This window comes from Melanostigma gelatinosum, assembly GCF_949748355.1.
Source record: "Melanostigma gelatinosum genome assembly, chromosome: 9".
NCBI lineage: Eukaryota > Metazoa > Chordata > Actinopteri > Perciformes > Zoarcidae > Melanostigma > Melanostigma gelatinosum.
In genome coordinates this window covers 17,319,031-17,339,169 of record NC_136642.1, presented here as the reverse complement: position 1 = coordinate 17,339,169, position 20,139 = coordinate 17,319,031, and the positions used below count along the sequence as shown (strand labels likewise).

The 20,139-nt window shown below is 43.7% G+C and overlaps 1 protein-coding gene across 2 annotated transcripts in view; it reads left to right on the top strand.

Moving 5' to 3' along the window:
- Nucleotides 1-19,356, top strand: part of trak1a (trafficking protein, kinesin binding 1a) — a 29,973-nt gene extending 10,617 nt beyond the window's left edge. For both annotated transcript variants that reach the window (XM_079274957.1, XM_079274956.1), the window contains exons 3-16: nucleotides 6,893-6,969; nucleotides 8,190-8,306; nucleotides 8,559-8,659; nucleotides 8,872-8,980; nucleotides 9,421-9,499; nucleotides 9,644-9,774; nucleotides 9,934-10,008; nucleotides 10,347-10,484; nucleotides 10,565-10,641; nucleotides 10,796-11,035; nucleotides 11,384-11,712; nucleotides 13,855-14,322; nucleotides 16,206-16,308; nucleotides 17,283-19,356. In XM_079274957.1, coding sequence (XP_079131083.1) covers nucleotides 6,919-6,969; nucleotides 8,190-8,306; nucleotides 8,559-8,659; nucleotides 8,872-8,980; nucleotides 9,421-9,499; nucleotides 9,644-9,774; nucleotides 9,934-10,008; nucleotides 10,347-10,484; nucleotides 10,565-10,641; nucleotides 10,796-11,035; nucleotides 11,384-11,712; nucleotides 13,855-14,322; nucleotides 16,206-16,308; nucleotides 17,283-18,330 — 3,066 coding nt within the window. In that variant the 5' untranslated portion in view covers nucleotides 6,893-6,918 and the 3' untranslated portion in view covers nucleotides 18,331-19,356. The remainder of the gene's footprint in view (nucleotides 1-6,892; nucleotides 6,970-8,189; nucleotides 8,307-8,558; nucleotides 8,660-8,871; nucleotides 8,981-9,420; nucleotides 9,500-9,643; nucleotides 9,775-9,933; nucleotides 10,009-10,346; nucleotides 10,485-10,564; nucleotides 10,642-10,795; nucleotides 11,036-11,383; nucleotides 11,713-13,854; nucleotides 14,323-16,205; nucleotides 16,309-17,282) is intronic.
- Nucleotides 19,357-20,139: the final 783 nt, after the last annotated feature.

Below are 20,139 nucleotides of genomic sequence, written 5' to 3'. Positions count from 1 at the left end.
GCTAAATAAGTTTAAAAAAAAACAACTAATATATTAAAAAAATACATTTTGCAAGACGATAATGAAGAAAGGATGGCTGCAAATCTGTAAAATTGCCCATTCATTTTAGAATTTGTCGCAGTGATGTGCATTTATGTAACGTAGCCCAGCTTCTTACGACAGTGTTGCAATCTTGCAGCAGTATGTAACATGTGTGGATAACGTAGCTACAGATTGATGCACGCGCGCACACACACACACACACACACACACACACACACAGTAAAGACATGAGGAGACTGATGGTCCCGGTTCATGTGAGACTAACAGCAGGTTATAGAACTGATTGGTTGGTGACCAGCCTGTTAGCTCTTCCTCCCTCCCTCCCTCCCTCCCTCTGTATCTTTCTATCGTTGTCTCTCCCCCCTTGTCCTGTAAAGAAGCTTGCGTATAATCCATGTCCTAATGTGCTCTGTAATCCATTTCACTCACTACAGCTGCAACCTGCATAATTATTATCCATACGGACACCGGTGCATTTTTGTGAATTTGATAGCAGTACCGTACATTGAGGTTATCTGTGCATTTAATGTGAAGGTTTGATGGATTAAGGGAGAGAGTGATCCAGTAGCTACATGCACTATGTTATGCATGTTAGAGGGATTCTCTGTAGAGATTCTTACATAACAGTTTGAGGCGGCCCAGCACCTCCCCCATGTCAGCTGTGCAGCTTAAACATCTGCAATATTATTTATCTGTGGCATCTAACCCAGGTTTGATTTAGATTTTTTTACAACTGCGCTTGATGCTGAAATGATCAAATAAACAAATGAGCGTACCGTTTTTTTTGATAAATCTTCTCGTGGAGTCGGAAATAGAAAGCAGCTGGTTTGGTGTTATTCTGACATGTGCAAGGGAGGGGTGTGGAAGTAGGTTGGCTTATATTTAGCCCAATGATTTGCATGCTGCTCTAAGAAACCCTTGTCGATGGCAGCCTGCCAAATATTCTTTGGCACTTCTAGCAGCCTTCAAAACAAAAGGTTGGCTGGAGGGCGACCGGGGCGAGGGCTGAGAAAGAGGGCACGCTATCCCTCCACTGGGGATGAGACAGGATGGAGGGATAATTATAGGAAAGGAGAATGAAGCTGGGAGACAAAGCACGGATTGTTGTGTCTGCATTTAATTTGGTTTTAGAAACTACTGAAAACAAATAGTTTGTTTTCCATGTCTATATAGATAAAAGCTTTCAAATTGAAATTGTTTCCCTTCGATCCCGCAAGTTTACCTTTCGAAACTATGGAAGCGCATTGGATTCACGAAAGAAAATCCGGATCTCGTACCTACGATACCTTTTCTCAAAATATGCGTTTTTTCTTTTGATTACGAGATAGTAACTCAAAAGATGAGGCGATTCATTACTTATTCATTTTTTGTGAATGCAGTGCACTTTTGTACCAAACGTATCACTGTAAAAACTATTTTGGAAGTTTTGTTTTACTCCTGCTGTATTTTAGAAACTCAGTGTTGAACTCTGTCAGCAAGTAAGACACGTGGTCGTTCCTTGGCCTTGTAGCAACATTACCAACAGAGAAGCAGTTTCTGTGCCTAAAATTGTGTAAATTTGCTGTTCAATTTAGTAATTTTCTTCCAAATCACTGTACAAAGCATGAGACTTCACGAACAAATGAGGCGGAAAGTGGGAGAGTGTATGAAAGGGATAACGGAAAAACAAGTGGGAGGGTAAAAAGTGAATGTGACCAGAAAAGCAATGGGAGAGGGAAAACACAGCCCAGAAGTACTGAGCGCTGTTTGTCCGGGTCTCCTTTGTTGCCTGCAGCATTGCATCCATAGGACCATTGAGTGGAGTTCCTCAAGCATGCAGGACAGTACTGAGCTGGCATCAGTTTACTCGACCAATTACAGCAATTATAACACTTGAGCAGTGACTAATGAGCAGAACAGTGGGGCTGCTTTGATGCGTCCATATTTATCTACGAAGGGTCGGGTCTTCTGGGTCGTACGAGCTCGGCTCACGTGAACATGTGACATTGACATGCAGTATATCCAGTTATTCTCCGCTTGTCTTTATGAATGTGAAAAGAAAAGTGTGGAACATATGATGGTACAATATGGTAGTCATGTCTCAACAACAGTAACATTCATTACAGTTTATTCAAATGTGCATGGACCGGCACGCCGGACGACCGAATGATTCCAACGATAACAGAACGGTTAGAATCTGGAAAGTTTCGGTCATCGGGCCACAAGGAAGTCTCTCAAACTGAATGATTAACTAAAGTGGAATAACAAACTAAATATGCTGCAGCTTCAAAATACGTGTTGGTATTTTTTTTAACTCTTACAAAGACTTTACTAATGGACCCACACTTTTGCCAGTATGGAGGCAGGCTTGTAGAGACAGGTTGTGAAGTTTGGCAATGGACTCGTCCTTTTTTCATCCATTTTCCATAAACCCTTATTGAAGATGCTGCATAGTCAGTTACAGTTTAAAGTAGCAGTGTTTTTGTGAAAGTAGCAGTCTTTTTGTGAGAGTACCGGTAGTTTGAAATTGATCTTGCTTTTTTTAATGCTTCACATTATATCCTTGCAAAGAACAATTGGAAGTACAACCTTTTTTTTTTTTTAAATGACTCCACATTTTGGCGCAGATAAAAACATGTATTGAAAATCCTTTTTATTCATTTAATCGATTGCCACCCTTCCAGCCCAAATGAAGCTTGCTATTCCATGAATCACACCTGATCTTAGGAGGTTTGACATTCACATATAAAGGTTTCACTGCGACTGGCACGCCCTGGAAACAGGTGCTGGTCTATTGTCGTGTGCTCAGCCCCATTGTCCCCATAGTGGCTGAACAGGACTGTACCAAGTCAGTTTCACTCGAGGGGGGTTGTAAAAGGAATTGCTTTCTTTTAGAGTTGAAGCCTACCTGAGAAACGGGAGTCTCTCTCAGCTCTGATTTGCTCCTGTTGGTGCCAGCCTGAACCATTTCCTCTAAGTGGAAAAAGTTGAAAAGTACTGAAAGGTTAAGGATTACAGAAATAAAGATAAATATTAGATTATTATTTAAATGCTCTCATGTGCTGTGTTAAATCTATTTTAACCTAGTTTTATGACTTTAAAAAGATGATGGACAGCCTCCTCTTTACAGTGTGTCTGTGTCCACCCCCCTGTCTGTGGTAAAGTAGAGTAGGCCATCCACTGACCAATCCCAGAGGAGACGGGGAGGAGTCAGGCTATCTGGTTGTCTCACAGAGCTACCTCAAGGGACAACTGATACACAAACTTGTAGAAACTCCATCAGCTGACATGATTTAGTACTTGACAGATGCACACAGACAGACTTTGCCACTCATCTACAATGGAGTATTTAGAGAGACATACTACACTACACACACCTATTGTCCTCTTGGGAACAAACACTTTGTTAGATGTGTCCTTTCACATCTAGGTACACACTGATTTAGGTATTGATTCATAGATTAAATCACTCACACACACACACTCACAAATGCACACAGCTAAAGTAGGAGCCATGGTGTTGCTTCTGCAGGTGTTGTGGTTTAGAGGGTAGCCTCAGTGCCAGAGTGGAGGATGGCACTGCTCACAGCTGCCGAGGACGAGCTGGAGTACTCCAACCAGCCAGAGGAGGACGAGGAATATGTTTGTCTACCCACTCATGATAGCACGGAGCAGGAGGAAAAAGAAGAGGAGGAAGAAGAAGGAGAGTATGTTGGTCTTCCCGCTCATGGAAGCACAGAGCAGGAGGAGGAAGAAGAGATTGATGAAGAGCAACAGGTTTTGTGGGAAGGTAGACTTCTTTGTAATCACGGGCATCGTCTCTGTTGCAATCTTCTTTTTGGTTCTCGCTGGTCTGAGTGTGGCAGCTGGCTCGGTGTATCTGCAGCGGGATTCCTACGTCTTCATTGTTTTGTTCTGAAGGGGTTTTATTGGATACCCCATGAAACCCTTTAAAGGGTGCTTTGTCTCATGTGGACTGTGGCTTTATCCTGCAGGTGCAGTCTCTAATGTTGGTGTTTGTCTCAGCATGGTCCGGTTACCTGCCAATTTGACATGCTCAAATATGGGATTGGCCCTTTATCCCAGCTGTCACATCAGTGCTAAGTACCAGCATGCATTTTAATATTTGTTTCAGAATACACAAAGCTACCTACCTGATATGTAGTTATTTAGCTTTTATTTAATCACTTTGGGATTTTGTTCAGAGTTGAGCAACTATTCTGAATTTTTCACAGAGAGACAGATGTTGATGATGACACAGAAGGACGAGCATTTTGAGAGACGTGTTCATAAACGAATGTGTATGTAAATGGTATAGTCTCATGCAGGTACTAGAGGGGGGGGGGCTCTGCAGGGATCTGGTTAGCTGTTAGCATTTAATACAAAATATGCATAAATATAAGAGATTCTGCTCAAAAAGCAACCATGATTGGTCACTTTGTAGTAGTTGACAGAGACATATGACATATTTGGCTCAGTGCATGAGACACTGAGGTTACTGTGGCATGAATACGTTTTTATAGTGGCAGCTAAGATGAATATCAACCCGGGTCCAATAAGGAAATTATACTGGATGATGCATACTTACACTGTTTTACATTTTACAGGCTGCGTTTGGAGTTTGGATTAGAATAACAAGGGCTGCTGTCTGTCTGTTGTCCTGGTGTTTGTTTGTGGTCTTTAACCTGTGTGTTGTCTGTTGCCCAGTAGCAACGGGGGGGGGGGGGGGGGTTCGATGGAGACAGAACTCCAGACGTCTGGCACCATCAGCCCGCCTGCTGCCGCAGACAGACAGAAAACCAGATAATAGGTCCTTGTTGAGCTTTAACTTAAGATAAATCTATGTATATAGACTCTTTTTTTTCTTAACATGATGCCTGTTGTGATCTAGATTGGTAGTGGTGAACAAGACATACCATTGAACTTTTCTCCTTTATCAACGGCTTGCCACAAGAAAGAGAGAGGGAGCAAGTGAGTGTGTCAGTCTTGAGTTACGTGCTCTCCGTATAAAAAGACATCATCCAGATCACGTTCCAATATTAAGTTACACCTCCTTTTACGTTATCCAGTTTACAGTTCCCTTCTCTGACTTCTGTCTTCAACTTTTCCCTCGCCACCTATTCATGACTTAAAGTGGCCGAGGATCACAGCCGTGTTCTCCTTAAACCTGTTTCTCTGCTTGACTGTCTGCCTGCAAACCATCTTTTCACAGCAACAAGTAGAAGTGAAGCCAAATGTCCACAAGCTTCCAATAGTTATTTTCAGTTGTACCCACTTATTGATCCGACTTGGGTGGAGTGTTACCATGGTAATAAATCAGTTCTATAGAACACACAGACAGTATGACCCTGTGCTATGAAGTTTTCACATTGGTATGCTTTCCGCTTATCACCATGCTGGTTTGTTCCCCGGTAACAATATGTGCCACAACAACTCACCTGGCAGAGAAGGTTATGTGATTTATATTTTTGTTTGCATGATCCTGACTCTGTATCATGACCAAAATACTTGCAACACTAAAGCTTTTTGGTGCTATTAAGCAAATGCCGGCATGCTAACATGCTAATCTAAGATGGTGAACATGGTAAACGGTACACATTTAGCTGTTGTGCCTCTCTGTGCAGCCTCACGGACCCACTAGCATGGCTGCAGACGGATAGTGTGGACTCTTTTTCAAGTAGAATCTCTTTAGCTTCTCAGAAGTATTTACAATCCGATTTGTTTGACAAGTGTACCTTTGAGTAAAAATGTATGACAAACACATTTAGGTGCTCTTATTTAATCACATGAAATGCTTCAGTGAAGCTGCCAGTGTCACGCATGCTCATTTGACTTTGTCCGTCTGGAAAAGGGCAAGTTATTTCATAATGTATGACAATGATGTGAAATTGTCCTTAACTAAAGCACAGCCAACTGAGGCCTAGAGTCCAGCAGCCTGGCGGTACACTGCCTGGTGATGTATGAGGATATGAAAATATGCTGTTTGCATTGGCTAACTCTGTTTTGCATGGTGGGAGGCCGCATGTCTCTTTTACAGCTCTGTTTTGTATGAGCCCGATATGACACTGGCCCTTCTAAACTGAGTATTGTATATTATTTCTGTGGAACTGAGATAGTTGAATTGATGCGTGTCCTAGTACTCTATGACACATCATGCAATGTTGGACATTACACCTCCTGACGGCGCAGCATCACACACCTCTCTCCAACTGAGAGGGTGGGGATATATTAGACTATGAGCCGTTTACTTTTGAACAGCCCTGTTAGTCACTTCTAACACTGTCACTTTATCTCCATGCAACTTCAGAACAACTCGAAGCAAATGGGCAACACCTTTTCAAATGAACCAATGAAACTAGTCTCTCTCGGGGAGCAGAGAAAATAGTTGTTTTCAACGGAATGCTTCAAATGGATGAGTTGGCCCCAGACTGAGGGTCTTACAGTTGCATGTGATGTATTCTTGTTAATCATTTAACAATCTTGTCTGGATTGTTAAGAGATTGATTTAAAGTCCGAGCTCTGTACGAGGATGGAGTTGATAATGAAGTGTGCAGTGCTGGGAGTGGTTCTTCACATTGACCACTGTGTCTGCACTCAGTAACTTATCTTTTCTGTATCACGTAGCGGCACTGTGTGTTTGAAACACAAGTAATCTTGAGTTAAGGACTTAGTTAAGTACTCTATTACAGTTTCAAACACTGTAAAGGAGACCTGAAATTGCTGCCATGCTACCTGGGATCAATGCTATAAGATCACAAATTGAATACATTTACTATTGTGTTTTTTTTTTAATGAGTGAATTGACTGCTCAATAATCTACTTTGGGTTTTTTGTATTAAGACCTCTTCTTTCTGTCTTTGTGTGCACGCAGTACTGTGTGCTGACAGAGTGGGCCAGATGACGAAGACCTACAGTGACATTGATGCCGTCACTCGACTGTTGGAGGAGGTAAGATCACATCGCGTTAGATCAGTTAAAGTAAAAAAAACAACAACCCACAAAGGATTACAGTATATGCAGACTGTGAAGCACTTTGGTCAAATGTTACGGTGCGGGCTGATCACAGGTTCCTCTATGAGGTTCATGGCAAAGGAGGTTTGATGGAACCACATCATAAAACCAGCTGCCGGCAGTCGATATTCAAATCTAGGTCATCCACATTAGCTGAGAAGCTCAGTCGGCTTTCTCTGTGTAAATAAAAGCTGTGAAAATAGACTGGTGTCATTGTGAAATGACCCATGAAATTCAACAGCCAGCCCGCCACCCAACTATTGACTAAACATGGCATTCAAAGATGTCACACCATCAACAAACCGTTTTCACCCTGTGAGAGATCGCCGACCTCTATTCCTGTGAGAAGTTAACTTCCTTTGGTTGACGGTGCATTAATATCCACCATTCAGCGTTTAGTTACACTAAGTTGAACATCCTGATCTAACAAGGTGTGGACTTTGCACACAGCACTTGAAGGTTGGCATCATTGTTGTTGATTGCACAAAGACGTTCATAAAAACAAGAGCGCCTGGCAGTAATTTGTACAGATTCATAACAAGCTTTTAATTACAGTCGTTCAGTGTTGGGAGTGTTCTGCTGCTGCGGTGGGTTTGCACTTATGAGAGATCTGCTGTGGACAATAGGAGGTTGAGGTATCAAGTGTTCGTGTTTAAATACACCCTGATTGTCCTTGAGTAACGTGTGGACATTATGCATTGTCACCCTCTGTTTTTTTCCTTCATTCCACCTTTTCCCACCTTGTTGAGGTGTTGTTGTTTACGTTTCACACTTTCTTTGCTCCTTCAAATACGTTACTCCTAGACCACACATTTACAATGCCGTCGTTTTAAAGGAGTACTTTGGCATTTTGGAAACCCCACTTATTCACTTTCTTGCAGCGAGTTAGATGAAAACATCGATAATACTCTCGTATATGTAAATTCTAAATATGTAGCGAGGGCCAGCAGCCAGTTAGCTTAGCGTAAAGACTGGAGACGGGGAAAACTGCTCGCACGGCTCCAAAGATAAGAGTGTTATCAATCCTCTTATCGAACTCATGGCAAAAAAAAAGCAAATAGGTGTGTTTTCCTAAAACGTGAAATCATTTGTTTGATATCTGTTATCTTTTCAACCGCTTTGCCGTGAGAACACTAAACAAAACTTTCTCTGTGCAGAAAGAGCGCGACTTGGAGTTGGCAGCTCGCATCGGACAGTCGCTGCTGAAGAAAAACAAAGCTCTCAGTGCGAGGAACGAGCTGCTGGAGGAGCAAGTAGAGCACATGCGAGAGGAGGTACACAGCAAGTGTGTGTGTGTGTGTGTGTGTGTGTGTGTGTGTGTGTGTGTGTGTGTGTGTGTGTGTACAGTTTTTGGGAAATGTCTTTATAAGTATATAGGCCTTTGTCATTTGTATAGGTCCTTACAGGTAGTTAGGCATGTTTTAGAACATGCTAAATCAATGTAATGTCCTCCATGGGTTCTGGAGTCGTAGCCATCTCTTCCTTTACTTTAACTCCTTCTGTCTCGTCAATGTTTCCACATATAGGTGTCTCAGTTGCGTCACGACTTGTCCATGAAAGATGAACTGTTACAGTTCTATACCAGCGCTGCTGAGGAAAGTGAAGGGGAGTCTACCACCTCCACACCGTGAGTCTCCCTTCATTCACCTCCTCGCTCTCGCTCGCTCGCTAAAAAATAGAATGTAGTGTGTTCATGTGTGGAAAAATAGCAATGGAATGTGACAGAGGCCTTTACCACAGCTGAATAAAATGGGCGTTTCACACCGTTTCATAGCATAGGAATGGTTAATTGACTGACCTGCTGATTCACACGTTTCCCTCTCGTGTGTGTGTTTTCAGTGTGCGTCCCAGTGAAAACAATGTGTCAACTCCAATTTCTTTCCCCCTGGACTCCTTGCAGAAGAAACTCAAAGATCTGGAGGATGAAAATAAATCATTGCGGACTGAGGTACACGCACACACTTACACATAAGCTCCTGCAAACACGTGTTTTTTTTGAAGAAACACCTTCTCTGCTTTGTTTAAACGATAAGTCTTTGTATTGCATTACTTATTGAAGTACAATTGTATTTAAATATTGTTTCCAAAAAATGATGAGACCCCATGTAATAAATTCAAACCACCAATAATGATCATGAAATTCTTATTGTTCACATTTGTTTGTTTATTTATGTGGGACAGTGCACATTAAATCAAACAGACTTCAGTTCAGTAAATGTTGTTGACGTCGATGTTGATTAGTTTGTTGGCAGACACACTGTTTGTTTAATTAGAGTGTCTGACAGTCGAAACGTGACCTTCTGGATATATTTTAGGAGAGTTCTATGTATCGGGGTGATTAATAATGACCACAGTATTGATTATTATTGTCTGTTTTGTTTTCTTCAGGCCAGTCATTTGGAGACAGAAACTATCTCTTATGAGGAGAAAGAGCTGCAACTTGTCAATGACTGTGTCAAAGAACTACGTGAGTATTGGACTGACTGAAGTCATAGTATGCTCAATACTACATTTGTCAACTACTGTGTGTCTCTCTCTGAAGGCAGTGAGGCAGTAAAGAGACATTTTTATTGCAGATTCTCACTTTAGATTATTCTTTTGATGTGTCCAGGTGATGCCAACCTGCAGATGTCCTCTCTGGCTGAAGAGCTTGCCAGGAAGACTGAGGACGCCTCCAGACAGCAGGAGGAGATCACACACCTCCTCTCCCAGATAGTAGACCTCCAGAAGAAGGCCAAGATGGTAGAACCCCCCCCCCCCCCCCCCCCCCCGACGTATCTCATCCTGATAATGTCAATGTTTTAATGTTTATATTTTGTCTTATCAATGCCTGTGTGCAATGAAGCAGAGCTTAAACTACAGTGGATACAGTGTTTTTCACATCCTATTTCGTTTTTGCAGTATGCCGTGGAGAACGAGGAGCTGACTCAGCACTTGGGTGCAGCCAAAGACGCCCAGCGACAGCTCACTGCTGAAGTAAGGCAATCCACAACCCGCTGACTACCTGCACTAATAAAGCACGTCGTGTGAAATCTGATACGACACGATCATTAAAAGCCCATTTCAAGTCCTGTTGTGTGGTCCAATGTGCAAACTAGAATGTCTTCAAGACAAAGCTGGTCAACCGAGTCATCGTTTACGTCACGTAAATGTCAGTTCCAAGTGATTTCTTTGAATTTTGAATCAAGACGTAAAAGTAATTAGATACATGTACATAAGTTATACCAAACAGGACTACACATGCATGTTGTGCGCGTATCTTAGTTTTTTCTCCCCATGTCATCACTCTCGATCTGTCTTTTCCCTTCCTCCAGTTGCAAGAGTTGCAAGATAAGTATGCAGAGTGCATGGAGATGCTTCATGAGGCTCAGGAGGAGCTGAAGAACCTCAGAAATAAAACTCTACCACTCAGTACAACGAGGCGTTTCCATTCTCTGGGTCTGTTCCCAATGGTGAGCTTCTTTTCACTACCCAGTCTGTCAGTATCTCCATGGCCACAGCTGCTACAAAATCATTTCACCTGCTTCTCCAGGACTCTCTGGCGGCAGAAATAGAGGGCACCATGAGGAAGGAACTTCAGATGGATGATCCAGGCGTAGAAGAGCAGAGGTACATGGAGTTAAGAGTCTGGCTCACCCTAAAAGGAAAACATAGACAAAGGGTTGTTAATGATGAACGTCATAGTGCAATCTTCAGTGTTGCTATATGAGGACCATCAAGTCAATAAATCTGTATATATATATATGTGATCACGTTTCTCCAGACTGCAACCTAAGCGAGTGTTCCAGACGGTGAAAAACCTGAACCTGATGCGTCAGCAGCGTTCATCGCTAGCCCCCTCCCCCCTCAACATCCCAGGCTCCAATCGGACATCATGCCTCACCTCGGGGCTCTCCAGCAGGGTGGGCACGCCGCACTCCGACTCCATATATGGTAGCGACACGGGAAGCGGGATCATCCTGGACAACAGGACGAGCAGCATCCTGGAGGGTCGAGACGATGGGTACGGACGGATGGACTCTGCAGCGCACATTTAAGATGTTCAGTTCTGTCTTTGCTATTACATTCCAGTTTTTTCCTCATCATCTCCAATAACTAAGGTCACACCACTCACTCTAGTTTTGTATTTCTGTGTCTTTTGGTAACCTTGGTGTTTGTTAGTGTTTCTATTGTTTGTGTTAGGATTTCTGTCTGTTCGGTGCCTAGTAACTCTTGCCTAAGGTTTTTGGTTTCAGTCATTAGCTCCTGCTTATTTACTGTTATCTTACACAACAATGAGCAACTGAGCTTTTTCCAAATAACAAAACAAAGAGACTGAAGCCAATCAACGTCATCTATGTCCCCTCCCCAGGTCAGAGGACTCTAACAAGCGGCCCCCTGGTACTCCGGGGACCCCCGGCAGCAGGGACCTGGAGGCAGCCCTGCGGCGTCTGTCCCTCCGCCGCGACAACTACATCTCAGAGAAACGCTTTTTCGACGATGAGAGGGAGAGAAAGCTGGCGTATCTGGCCAAAGAGGAAGAAAAGGGAGGTGAGGGGAGCAGTGGAGGCCCGGGCACACCGGCGGAGAGCCTGCTGTCGCTGTGTTCGCATCCCTCCTTCGGAAGCGTATGGTCGGGGTACTCCATGTCAGCCAGATCCTACCTGCCGGATAAGCTGCAAATTGTAAAGCCGCTAGAAGGTGACTATTCCTTTCAGAGACGCAAGTCCTCTATTTCTGCACCTCATGACAAAGAGAGTCCGAATCAGAATGACTTGCACAACGACGATGAACATTTTCAGAACTCTCAACAGAATCAAAACCAGAGCGTGGCACAAAATTCAAATAGTGAATTTCTAAACACTCCCCAAAGTCCCACTCTGATGAGTCAGACCCAAGCCCCTAAGGACCAGCAGCAGAATCAATATCTGATTTTTCATCAGCGCAGTCAGTCCAAAATCTTTCTGAGTGCCTCACGGGACCCTAAGACCCTGCAGAGGAGCTCCAGCTTGTTGGCGCTGAGCAGCCCGCCGAGCTCGCGGCCTCCCCTCAGAGCTCCGCTGGCTTTAGTCACAGGCCTGCTGGAGGTGGTGGAAGAACAGGAAGGCAGTTTAAATCTCCAGCACTCTTTTTACTTCAGACACACACGGCCACGCTGCTGGTTTGAAGTATAGAACAGTAGACAGACAGCCCGCTTTGTGCTGCTGATTTGAAGCATACAGTTTGTCAAAAAGCCATTAACACCGCTTAACAATTTACACATAGTTTTGGGCTGGATACCTTTTTCAAAGTAGACTTGAATGTTTGTTTTTCTTGTATTTAAGAAATTCAACAGTCATGGAAATGTATACCACAAAAGGATGTGTATATATTGCATAATCTGCTGCAATGTCAGCGCAAATTATGAGAGCACTGAATGTTCCGAGTTAACATTTATCCCAAACGCATCACAAAAGGTGAGCACTTTACACCGTTTTCTTTTTGTTTGTTTTGCAGTGACTGATTCAGTATGTGGTACTTTAAATGGCACATTTATTTTTCAACCTTGTTTTTTTTAAAAGTTTTTTTTAAGTTCTTTATTATCCAATGATTAATTATATCAATACTGTATTGGTTGTGGAGTTTGTAGAGTTTAACTGTTGATATATTTGTGTCATTATTTAGTATGGGACTGAGTATTTAAGAAACTATTTACGCTCCATATCCCAACATCGTTGGGTTGGCCAAAAAAAGCAACGTCTGCCTGAAACCTGAAGATATATTTTTGTACATGTGCAATTACTAGCCTACAAAGCATGACTTTAAAAAACAGGTCCACTACTAACGGACAGAAATTGTGGAAAAACTTCCGTCACAAAGGTATTTTCTGTTTTGTGGCACCACCTAGTGTTCAAACTCAGTGACACCACTTAAGGCATGGTGGGAAAGAAAATATGTGGAAGTGTTTCATTCCAAGTCTAATGATGGTTGGTTAAGGTGTGAGAAATAATCTAGAATCTTTCTTTTCCTTTCACCTAAGATTATGACAAAATTAATAGTTTTGACATTATTCTCATTGTATGAGCCTTTAATGAAGAGAAACCAATCTACAGATTTGTTTTGCCTCGTTTTCTTTTCCTCGTTTAGGTTTTGTCTTGTCTTTTTCACTTTACTTCTTTTTCTGTTCAACTTGTCTGTTTTCTTTATTGATGATTTCTTAAATAAAATCGTACTCATTTTCTTACCTTCCCTTTTCTCTCATCCTTTTTGTCATATGAGTTTGTGTACTGACGTCTCTCAAAGGACCCTCATGTATCACGAGACAACAACTATTCATTGGACTTGTAATGAGACTAATTTACTCGGTGCAGTTTGCTTAATGAATACAAAGACATTGCCTTCTGTGGCATTCACGGTCACTGCAGTACTGCATATGTGACTGTGTGTGTGTGTGTGTTGTGTGTGACTGTGCGTGCGTGCGTGCCCTCGTATATGTGTATATAGTGTGTTTACCAGTAAACGACGAGCATATTTTGGTCTATTTTTTTACACATTCAAACATATAAATGTCAATATGTCTACCTACAGTATAGTACTATTTTTTTTTTACAGCATTTGACACTGTAATAAAATGTCAAGCTCATAGCAGTTAGCTGAAACATCGTTCAGTGAAGCAGGCCTGTGACTGAGTACAGCTGTGTGCCTGTGGTGTCCCTTCCTCAAATCTTGCAAAAGCCCCCTTGAGAAGGCAGTCAGCTATTTGGTGGACCGACCACTTCTATACCAATACCAACTTCTAGATATCATTTAACCTACAGTAAGAGAGGTTTTTCTCTGACCCTTTTTTTTTTCCCTTTTCCCTAGGCTCTGCTACTCTCCATGCATGGCAGCAGTTGGCTCAGCCCCACATGGGCGCTGTGCTGGATCATCGGCCCGGTGTGGTCACGAAGGGCTTCCGCACTTTAGAACACGAGCAGGAACCAGAAGAACCTTGGCACCTGGACCAACCGGAGGAGGACGAAGTTTCATGCGACTCATTCACCGGCTTGTCGGGAGAGAGCTCTGCTCCCATGGGTCCGCCTCGCTCTACCTCTTCTCCGTCCGCCTGCTGCAACAAAAACAAAGACGTCGATGACGATAGCCAAATAGAAACAATGCAAGGCAACATGTGCAGGGCAAGAGAAGCGATTCTAGCAAAAGATGGACATGTTGCAAACGTACCGCTTTCCTTCTCTTGCCTCTCCCCTTCTTCTTCTCCGCCTCCTCCTCTCCCCTCTTCTTCCGAGATGAACGGGCACGTGGACCTCAAGGAGCTCCAGGATTGTTTGCCTGGTGAGGGAGCACTTAGCTGAGGTCACTGCACTGCATCAGTCTACCCTTGTAACCCTGGAGCATTGGGGATAAAGGGGGAGGGAGGGTGAAGAGGAGGGGTTGGAGGGATTGGGCAAAACATCTCACAACCCCAATGTGACGTCCCTTCCTGCACGATCACGCTCATGTGCACACACCTGCACATCCACCTTCCCACCGGCAGCCCGTGTGTGTGCAGCCATCGAACCCCATCAAAACAGAGTACATGGTTGTTTTTTTTTTGTTCATTCATTTACTTCAGCTTACATCTTCATAGTCTTCCTTCTCAGTTCACGCCTCCTTTCGCTGCCACACTTTGCTTTATTTCAACCAATCACACTTATTTTACAGTCTTCCACCTTAGCTTTCCTCTTCAAAACGTCTACGACTTCATGGTGTGCTTTAAGATTCTAAATAATAATCTCAGTCTCCTGCAATCGTAACCTTGCGGTACACAAGTTTTTCATGTTTTGGTGTAATTTATTCAAATTTGATTGAGAAAATATTACATGCATAGTAATTCACTTCTTCTAGCACCAGTTTACCACACAAACGCAGGCACACAGAAATATCATGGCTTGGGTCCAGAATGTGGGCACGTACGTGTGTATCAGGTGTTATTAGTGCAGCTGTCCGAGTCACATGAACACATGACGCCCACAGCTGGTTAATATTGGACTTGACTTGTACGGTCACCTTCGTCTACACAGCATATGATTTATTTATGGATTGCAGACATTTAAAAAAACAAAAACACTCATTCCCTACATGGTCCCAAGCTGTTGAGAGATAAAACACAGGACATATCAAATGAATTGATAAAAATCATGAAATAGAAAATACAAGGACAATTTGATGGCTGAAGTAAAAATGTCACTGACATTGTCATCTAGAGGCCCGATTCGGTTTTAGCAGCTGTATGTGTAACACAAGGCTGTTCCACAACATGACACCAGTGTTTCTAGCAATATTATTTACTCGAGGCACATAACATGAACGCACAGTGAGCGATGCTGAGAAAGTATCATTGTTATCTATGAACACAAGTATTGAGGCATATTCTACCCTGAGCTGTACTGGCAGCAGTCTAAACCTTCTAAAATCATCATTACCTGATCACACATTGTGCTCACCTGAACATACAATACAGTCAGCCCTATAAGGGGTCTTTATAATTAAAGACCCCTTATAGGGCTGACCTTATCTTACACACAATATTTGGTGAAGAAAATAAAGAGGCCATAGCTAAATTGTGTCGGGTATTTAAAAAAGAATAGTACTGACAGTAACCTTCAGCTTCACTGCCTTGCTGTTCTATCTAACTGGTGGGCTTTTTATTTTTACTGCGTCTGTATTTCTTCAGTATGTTGCTTATTAATCATCCTCCATCTATTTACTCAGTACAATACAAACTGAGTAAATAGATGGGAGGAAGTCATGCCAGTTGCTTAGACAATAGAAATGTGCACTTTTTGCCTTGAGCAAGTAGTGATGCTCTTATTTCATGAAAACAAAGTTAAAGCTTCCGCAGTTGGAGTTTGCAAATTCAAGGTAATTAGTATGAAATTCCTGCTTGCATGAACAGGATGGCTACAGCAGTCATTGTGAGCAACAGAATATCATAACAAATGTTAAAATGCCTCCCTCTGGGTGCCCACAGCGCACAGCCCATCGTCAAGTCACTGTCTCAGATATTAGGGCGCTAATGTCTGCTGGTGCTTTAGCTTGGGGCTCATACTGTAATTCTGGTCTATTTCCGTCTCTGCTTTGTGTACAGTGTTTTAGCAGCGTTGCTTGGTACCTCTTGTCTCAGCACTAACAGCCTTCGCATCTGTTCTGTTCTCCTCCTCTCTCCTCTCCTTTAGTTCATTTCCCAGGCAAGAGTATGTCCAACACCAGCTCCACATACACCTTCACCACCTGCAGGATTCTCCACCCTTCTGACCAGCTGACCTCTGTGTCCCCAAGGTAAACATCTTCAATACCAGAGTACTTTTGTATTGCTGTTGTACTGTATTCAGCTTTCAAATGTCTGCAATATTGCGTTGAAAATGAATGACGATTTACTGTCGTAACGGATCCCCACTGTGTTCTGTAAATCAAGCTGCTTCTCAGCCAAGGAGCAAATCCCCCTCTTGTTCCCCTCCAATATATTTTGAGGCAGGGCTACTTTGATGCCAGAGCACCTGGCTGACTTCATACTCTCTGTGTCCCTGCTGTCTGATTGGCCTTGGCAGGTCATGTGATGAGGAAGATGAAGTGGAGTTGTATCATGTGGTTGTCATGGCCGGAGTAGAGCCGACCCATTGAGTGCATCCACTGGGGGGGGGGGTGTGTGTGTGTGTTTGTTTGAGTGTGTGTGTGTGTGTGTGTAAACCAGAATAACATCAGCAATCTGTCCCAAATCCCCAAATAGTCGCATCACTTTCAACATGTCCCGACCTAACAATCGAGCTTCTGACACAGTGCTATGACTCCAATCACTGATCAAATCTAACTCTGTCAAGATGTGAGCATGGATGCTCATTCTTGCTGTACATGGTGAAAATCATCTGATCTGACTTTAATCTGGTCCGAACAAGATGTACGTGGGTGGATATTGTAACCCCTGTCTGAATTCAAAGCTGGCCCCTGGCAATCCAATGTCAGGGATTCAGCATCTACAACAAGCAATACTACACTTTAAATGATAACTAAGTGATTTTATGCAGACCTGGATGAGGCACAAACGGCCCAAATAGGAGATTCCTTCATGGCTATGTTCAAGGTTGTGTTGATAAATGGTCTTAATTGTCACTAAAAGCCAAGTACGAGGACTTGATGACTCATGTCTACTCATTTCTGTTTCTCCTGCTCCATTCACTCCCGATGCCGCCTGTTTTTCCGCTACTTCCTCCCTCTCTCTCATCCCGCTTCTCCTCCCCTCACTCTTCCATCTCCAGCTCAGCTCTAGCCTCTTGTCAGAGCAGCGCTTGCATCGGCACCCCTACCCCCACCTGCTCTCCTGTTCCCTTCTCTTCCCCGCCCACACCGTCGTACACCCCCTGCTGCACCCCGCGCCGCCTCTCCCTCTCACTGGCGGAGTCCTCCACCAACCTCAGGGACTCCACCAAGACCACCAGCACTTCCCTGGGCCTGGTGCGCCTCCTGCTGGAGCACGGGATTTCTGCCTCTGTGTACGATCCTCTCAGCTGGGACCGAGGGTTGGATGCCAGCGGAGCTTCGACACCCGTGGGAGGAGCGCAGGCGCAGCGGAGCGTCGGTGTACCGGAGGAGACTGAACACAGGCGATTGGTGAAACGGCCAGACACCCTCCTCCTCCAGCCCTCCATCCCCCCGAACTCCCCTCGTTCCAAATCGGCGTCTTCTACCACCAACCGCCCAGTTTTTCAGTTCAGCCCTTCCACTGATGACCCGCCATTTTATGACACCTTCCTCGCCTCTAAGCCAGCTCGAACTATTCTGAGGGAAGTGCTCGGGGAGGCGGAGAGGGAGCAAACGGATGACGACGGCCAAACGGAGAAGCTGAACCTGCGGCTTGTGGACAAACTGAAACGCTTCCGCACCCTCCCCTCTCGTGCCGGTTCCGTTTCATCTGGGAGTACTCTCTTGGCCCCCTTTGGCACCTCCGGACTGGGGAACAGTGCACTGGGTGGGGGGCTTCCAGGTTTGAATGCAGGGCTCAGGAGGAATCGAAGCTATCCTGCCATGGTCGGGGCCAGTATGGCTATGAAAGACCCGGGAGGCCCCCCCAGCACAGAGATAGTCATACCGCACACGATGCAAACCCCACATACCCAACACACAGTGCACACACAGGAAATGGACAAAGTGCAATCAAATCACACACTGGCCATATGCATACCACAGACACTATGTGAACTGAAGACGGTCACACCAGAGTTAAAACAGAGACGCACCCGGCCAAACGACGGACTGTGGCATTTAACAAGCAACGACCGACACAGCAATGATGAAACTGGGACATAACGGGAGATATCCAGTGTATTCGCTCATATTACAACACACTGCAACTCACGTTTTACAGTACCATACACATACAGCATTACATGTGCAAACATAACACTTTTCAAAACCAAATACCCTTATGACTATATAGACATCCTTCAGCTATCCACAGACCAAACGGCTAGAGTGATGAACGGCAGTGCAGTCCACCTACAGACTCAACGAAGTCCGCTCTCCTAACCAGTCCAGTCCCACTACACTGTTTTATACTCGTATGCTGTCAGACCAAACTAATGATGATGGAGTATGTTGCCTTCCTCTGTGCCCATTGTAATGGTGTGTTGCATATGCAATACACTGTGTCATACATCGTTTAATATTAGAGGCCCAATCTGGTGGAAGTACTGCAGAGCTTTCCCACAACACTTTTTTCGGTCTCATTTTCCTTCTCAACCTGAATAATGCACTTTAAAAAACAAGAACAATATATGCATTTAATGTGCTGTGCTGACCCAAATGATATAAGGTGACAGTTCATTGCTTCAGACAAAGGTTGTTTGTCGCCTTCATAGCAAGTTTCTGCCGTGGCGCTGCAACACAAAAAGCCCATCAGACCATCATAACCAACACATCTATAAAACGGGTTGACGGCAGAAAAAAGGGGTCTTTTTCATTTTGGTCTTTTTAATTAAGGACCAGAGTGCAGGATTTAGTTGAATCTATTGGCAGAAATGGAATATCATTTTCAGTCTACAACCTCACCACTAGATGGCACTAAATCCTACAGCCCTTTACATATTTGACACTTCTAAAAACTTTGTCAGAGTGAACAAAGTGACTGTTTTATGCGTCATGTCACCTCAGTGTTGGAGCTGAGACTAAGGATGGAGAGACTAATGTCAAAGCTAACGACAAAAGAGAGATACAGTCATAGTTAAGAGGGCTGCTAGTCGATTACCAGAGCCTAAATGTAAGGGTCGGCTTATATTTGTTTTTTTCATACTGTACTGTATTTTTATTTAAATGTGGCAAGCATTCAAACATGGTTCGTTTTCCTACCTTTTTAATTTCCAAGTGCAAAATATTGTCACCTTAAATTCGGGCCAGTGTGGTATGTTTACGTCCTTAATTGCTCTGGAGTTAAATGGAATCGTCACATACAGTAGCATTGGCCCTAGAGATTATTTTCCACCAGCAACTCTTCTTTTTCCTCTCTGCATGTAATATGTATTGGAGTCCAGATTCGGACTTTAATGTGCGATCTCACTGTGACTCACTGTTCCAATGTGCCTATTAACAGCCAACATACTGTATCTCATTGGAGCATGGGTTTGTATTATTTGATTAGTTATTCATTTTAATGCAGTAGAGAGAGTACATGAGAACAACTGTGCAGATTAATGTATTTGCTTTTGAACCTGCTGAGGGTCCCCACACATTCTCATTTGTGTCTGTTTTGGTCTCCTACGGAGTTTGGGTGAAGCGTCCCCTTCAGTTAAAATCCACGGGGACATGTAGCATATGAACGGTGATGCTCAACGGGTCCAGCTACACAGACACCGGTTAAAACACTCACTACAGACAGCAGGAGGCCCGACCGGCACAAAACACTCAACTTGTTTTGACAGATTCGCTTTTTAAACCTGGATCCATCGCATACATACCGACCGCATACAATTTATTTTGTCGAAATCAAACAAGCTTGTGGGTGGGGGGGGGGGAAGCAATATTAATCATGATGAAAATGTGTATGTTTCTGAATGTAACTGTAAAAAGGAGTAACTTGAAATATCCAAATGTTTGTTTTAAGAGCGAGAGACTGAGCTTTTA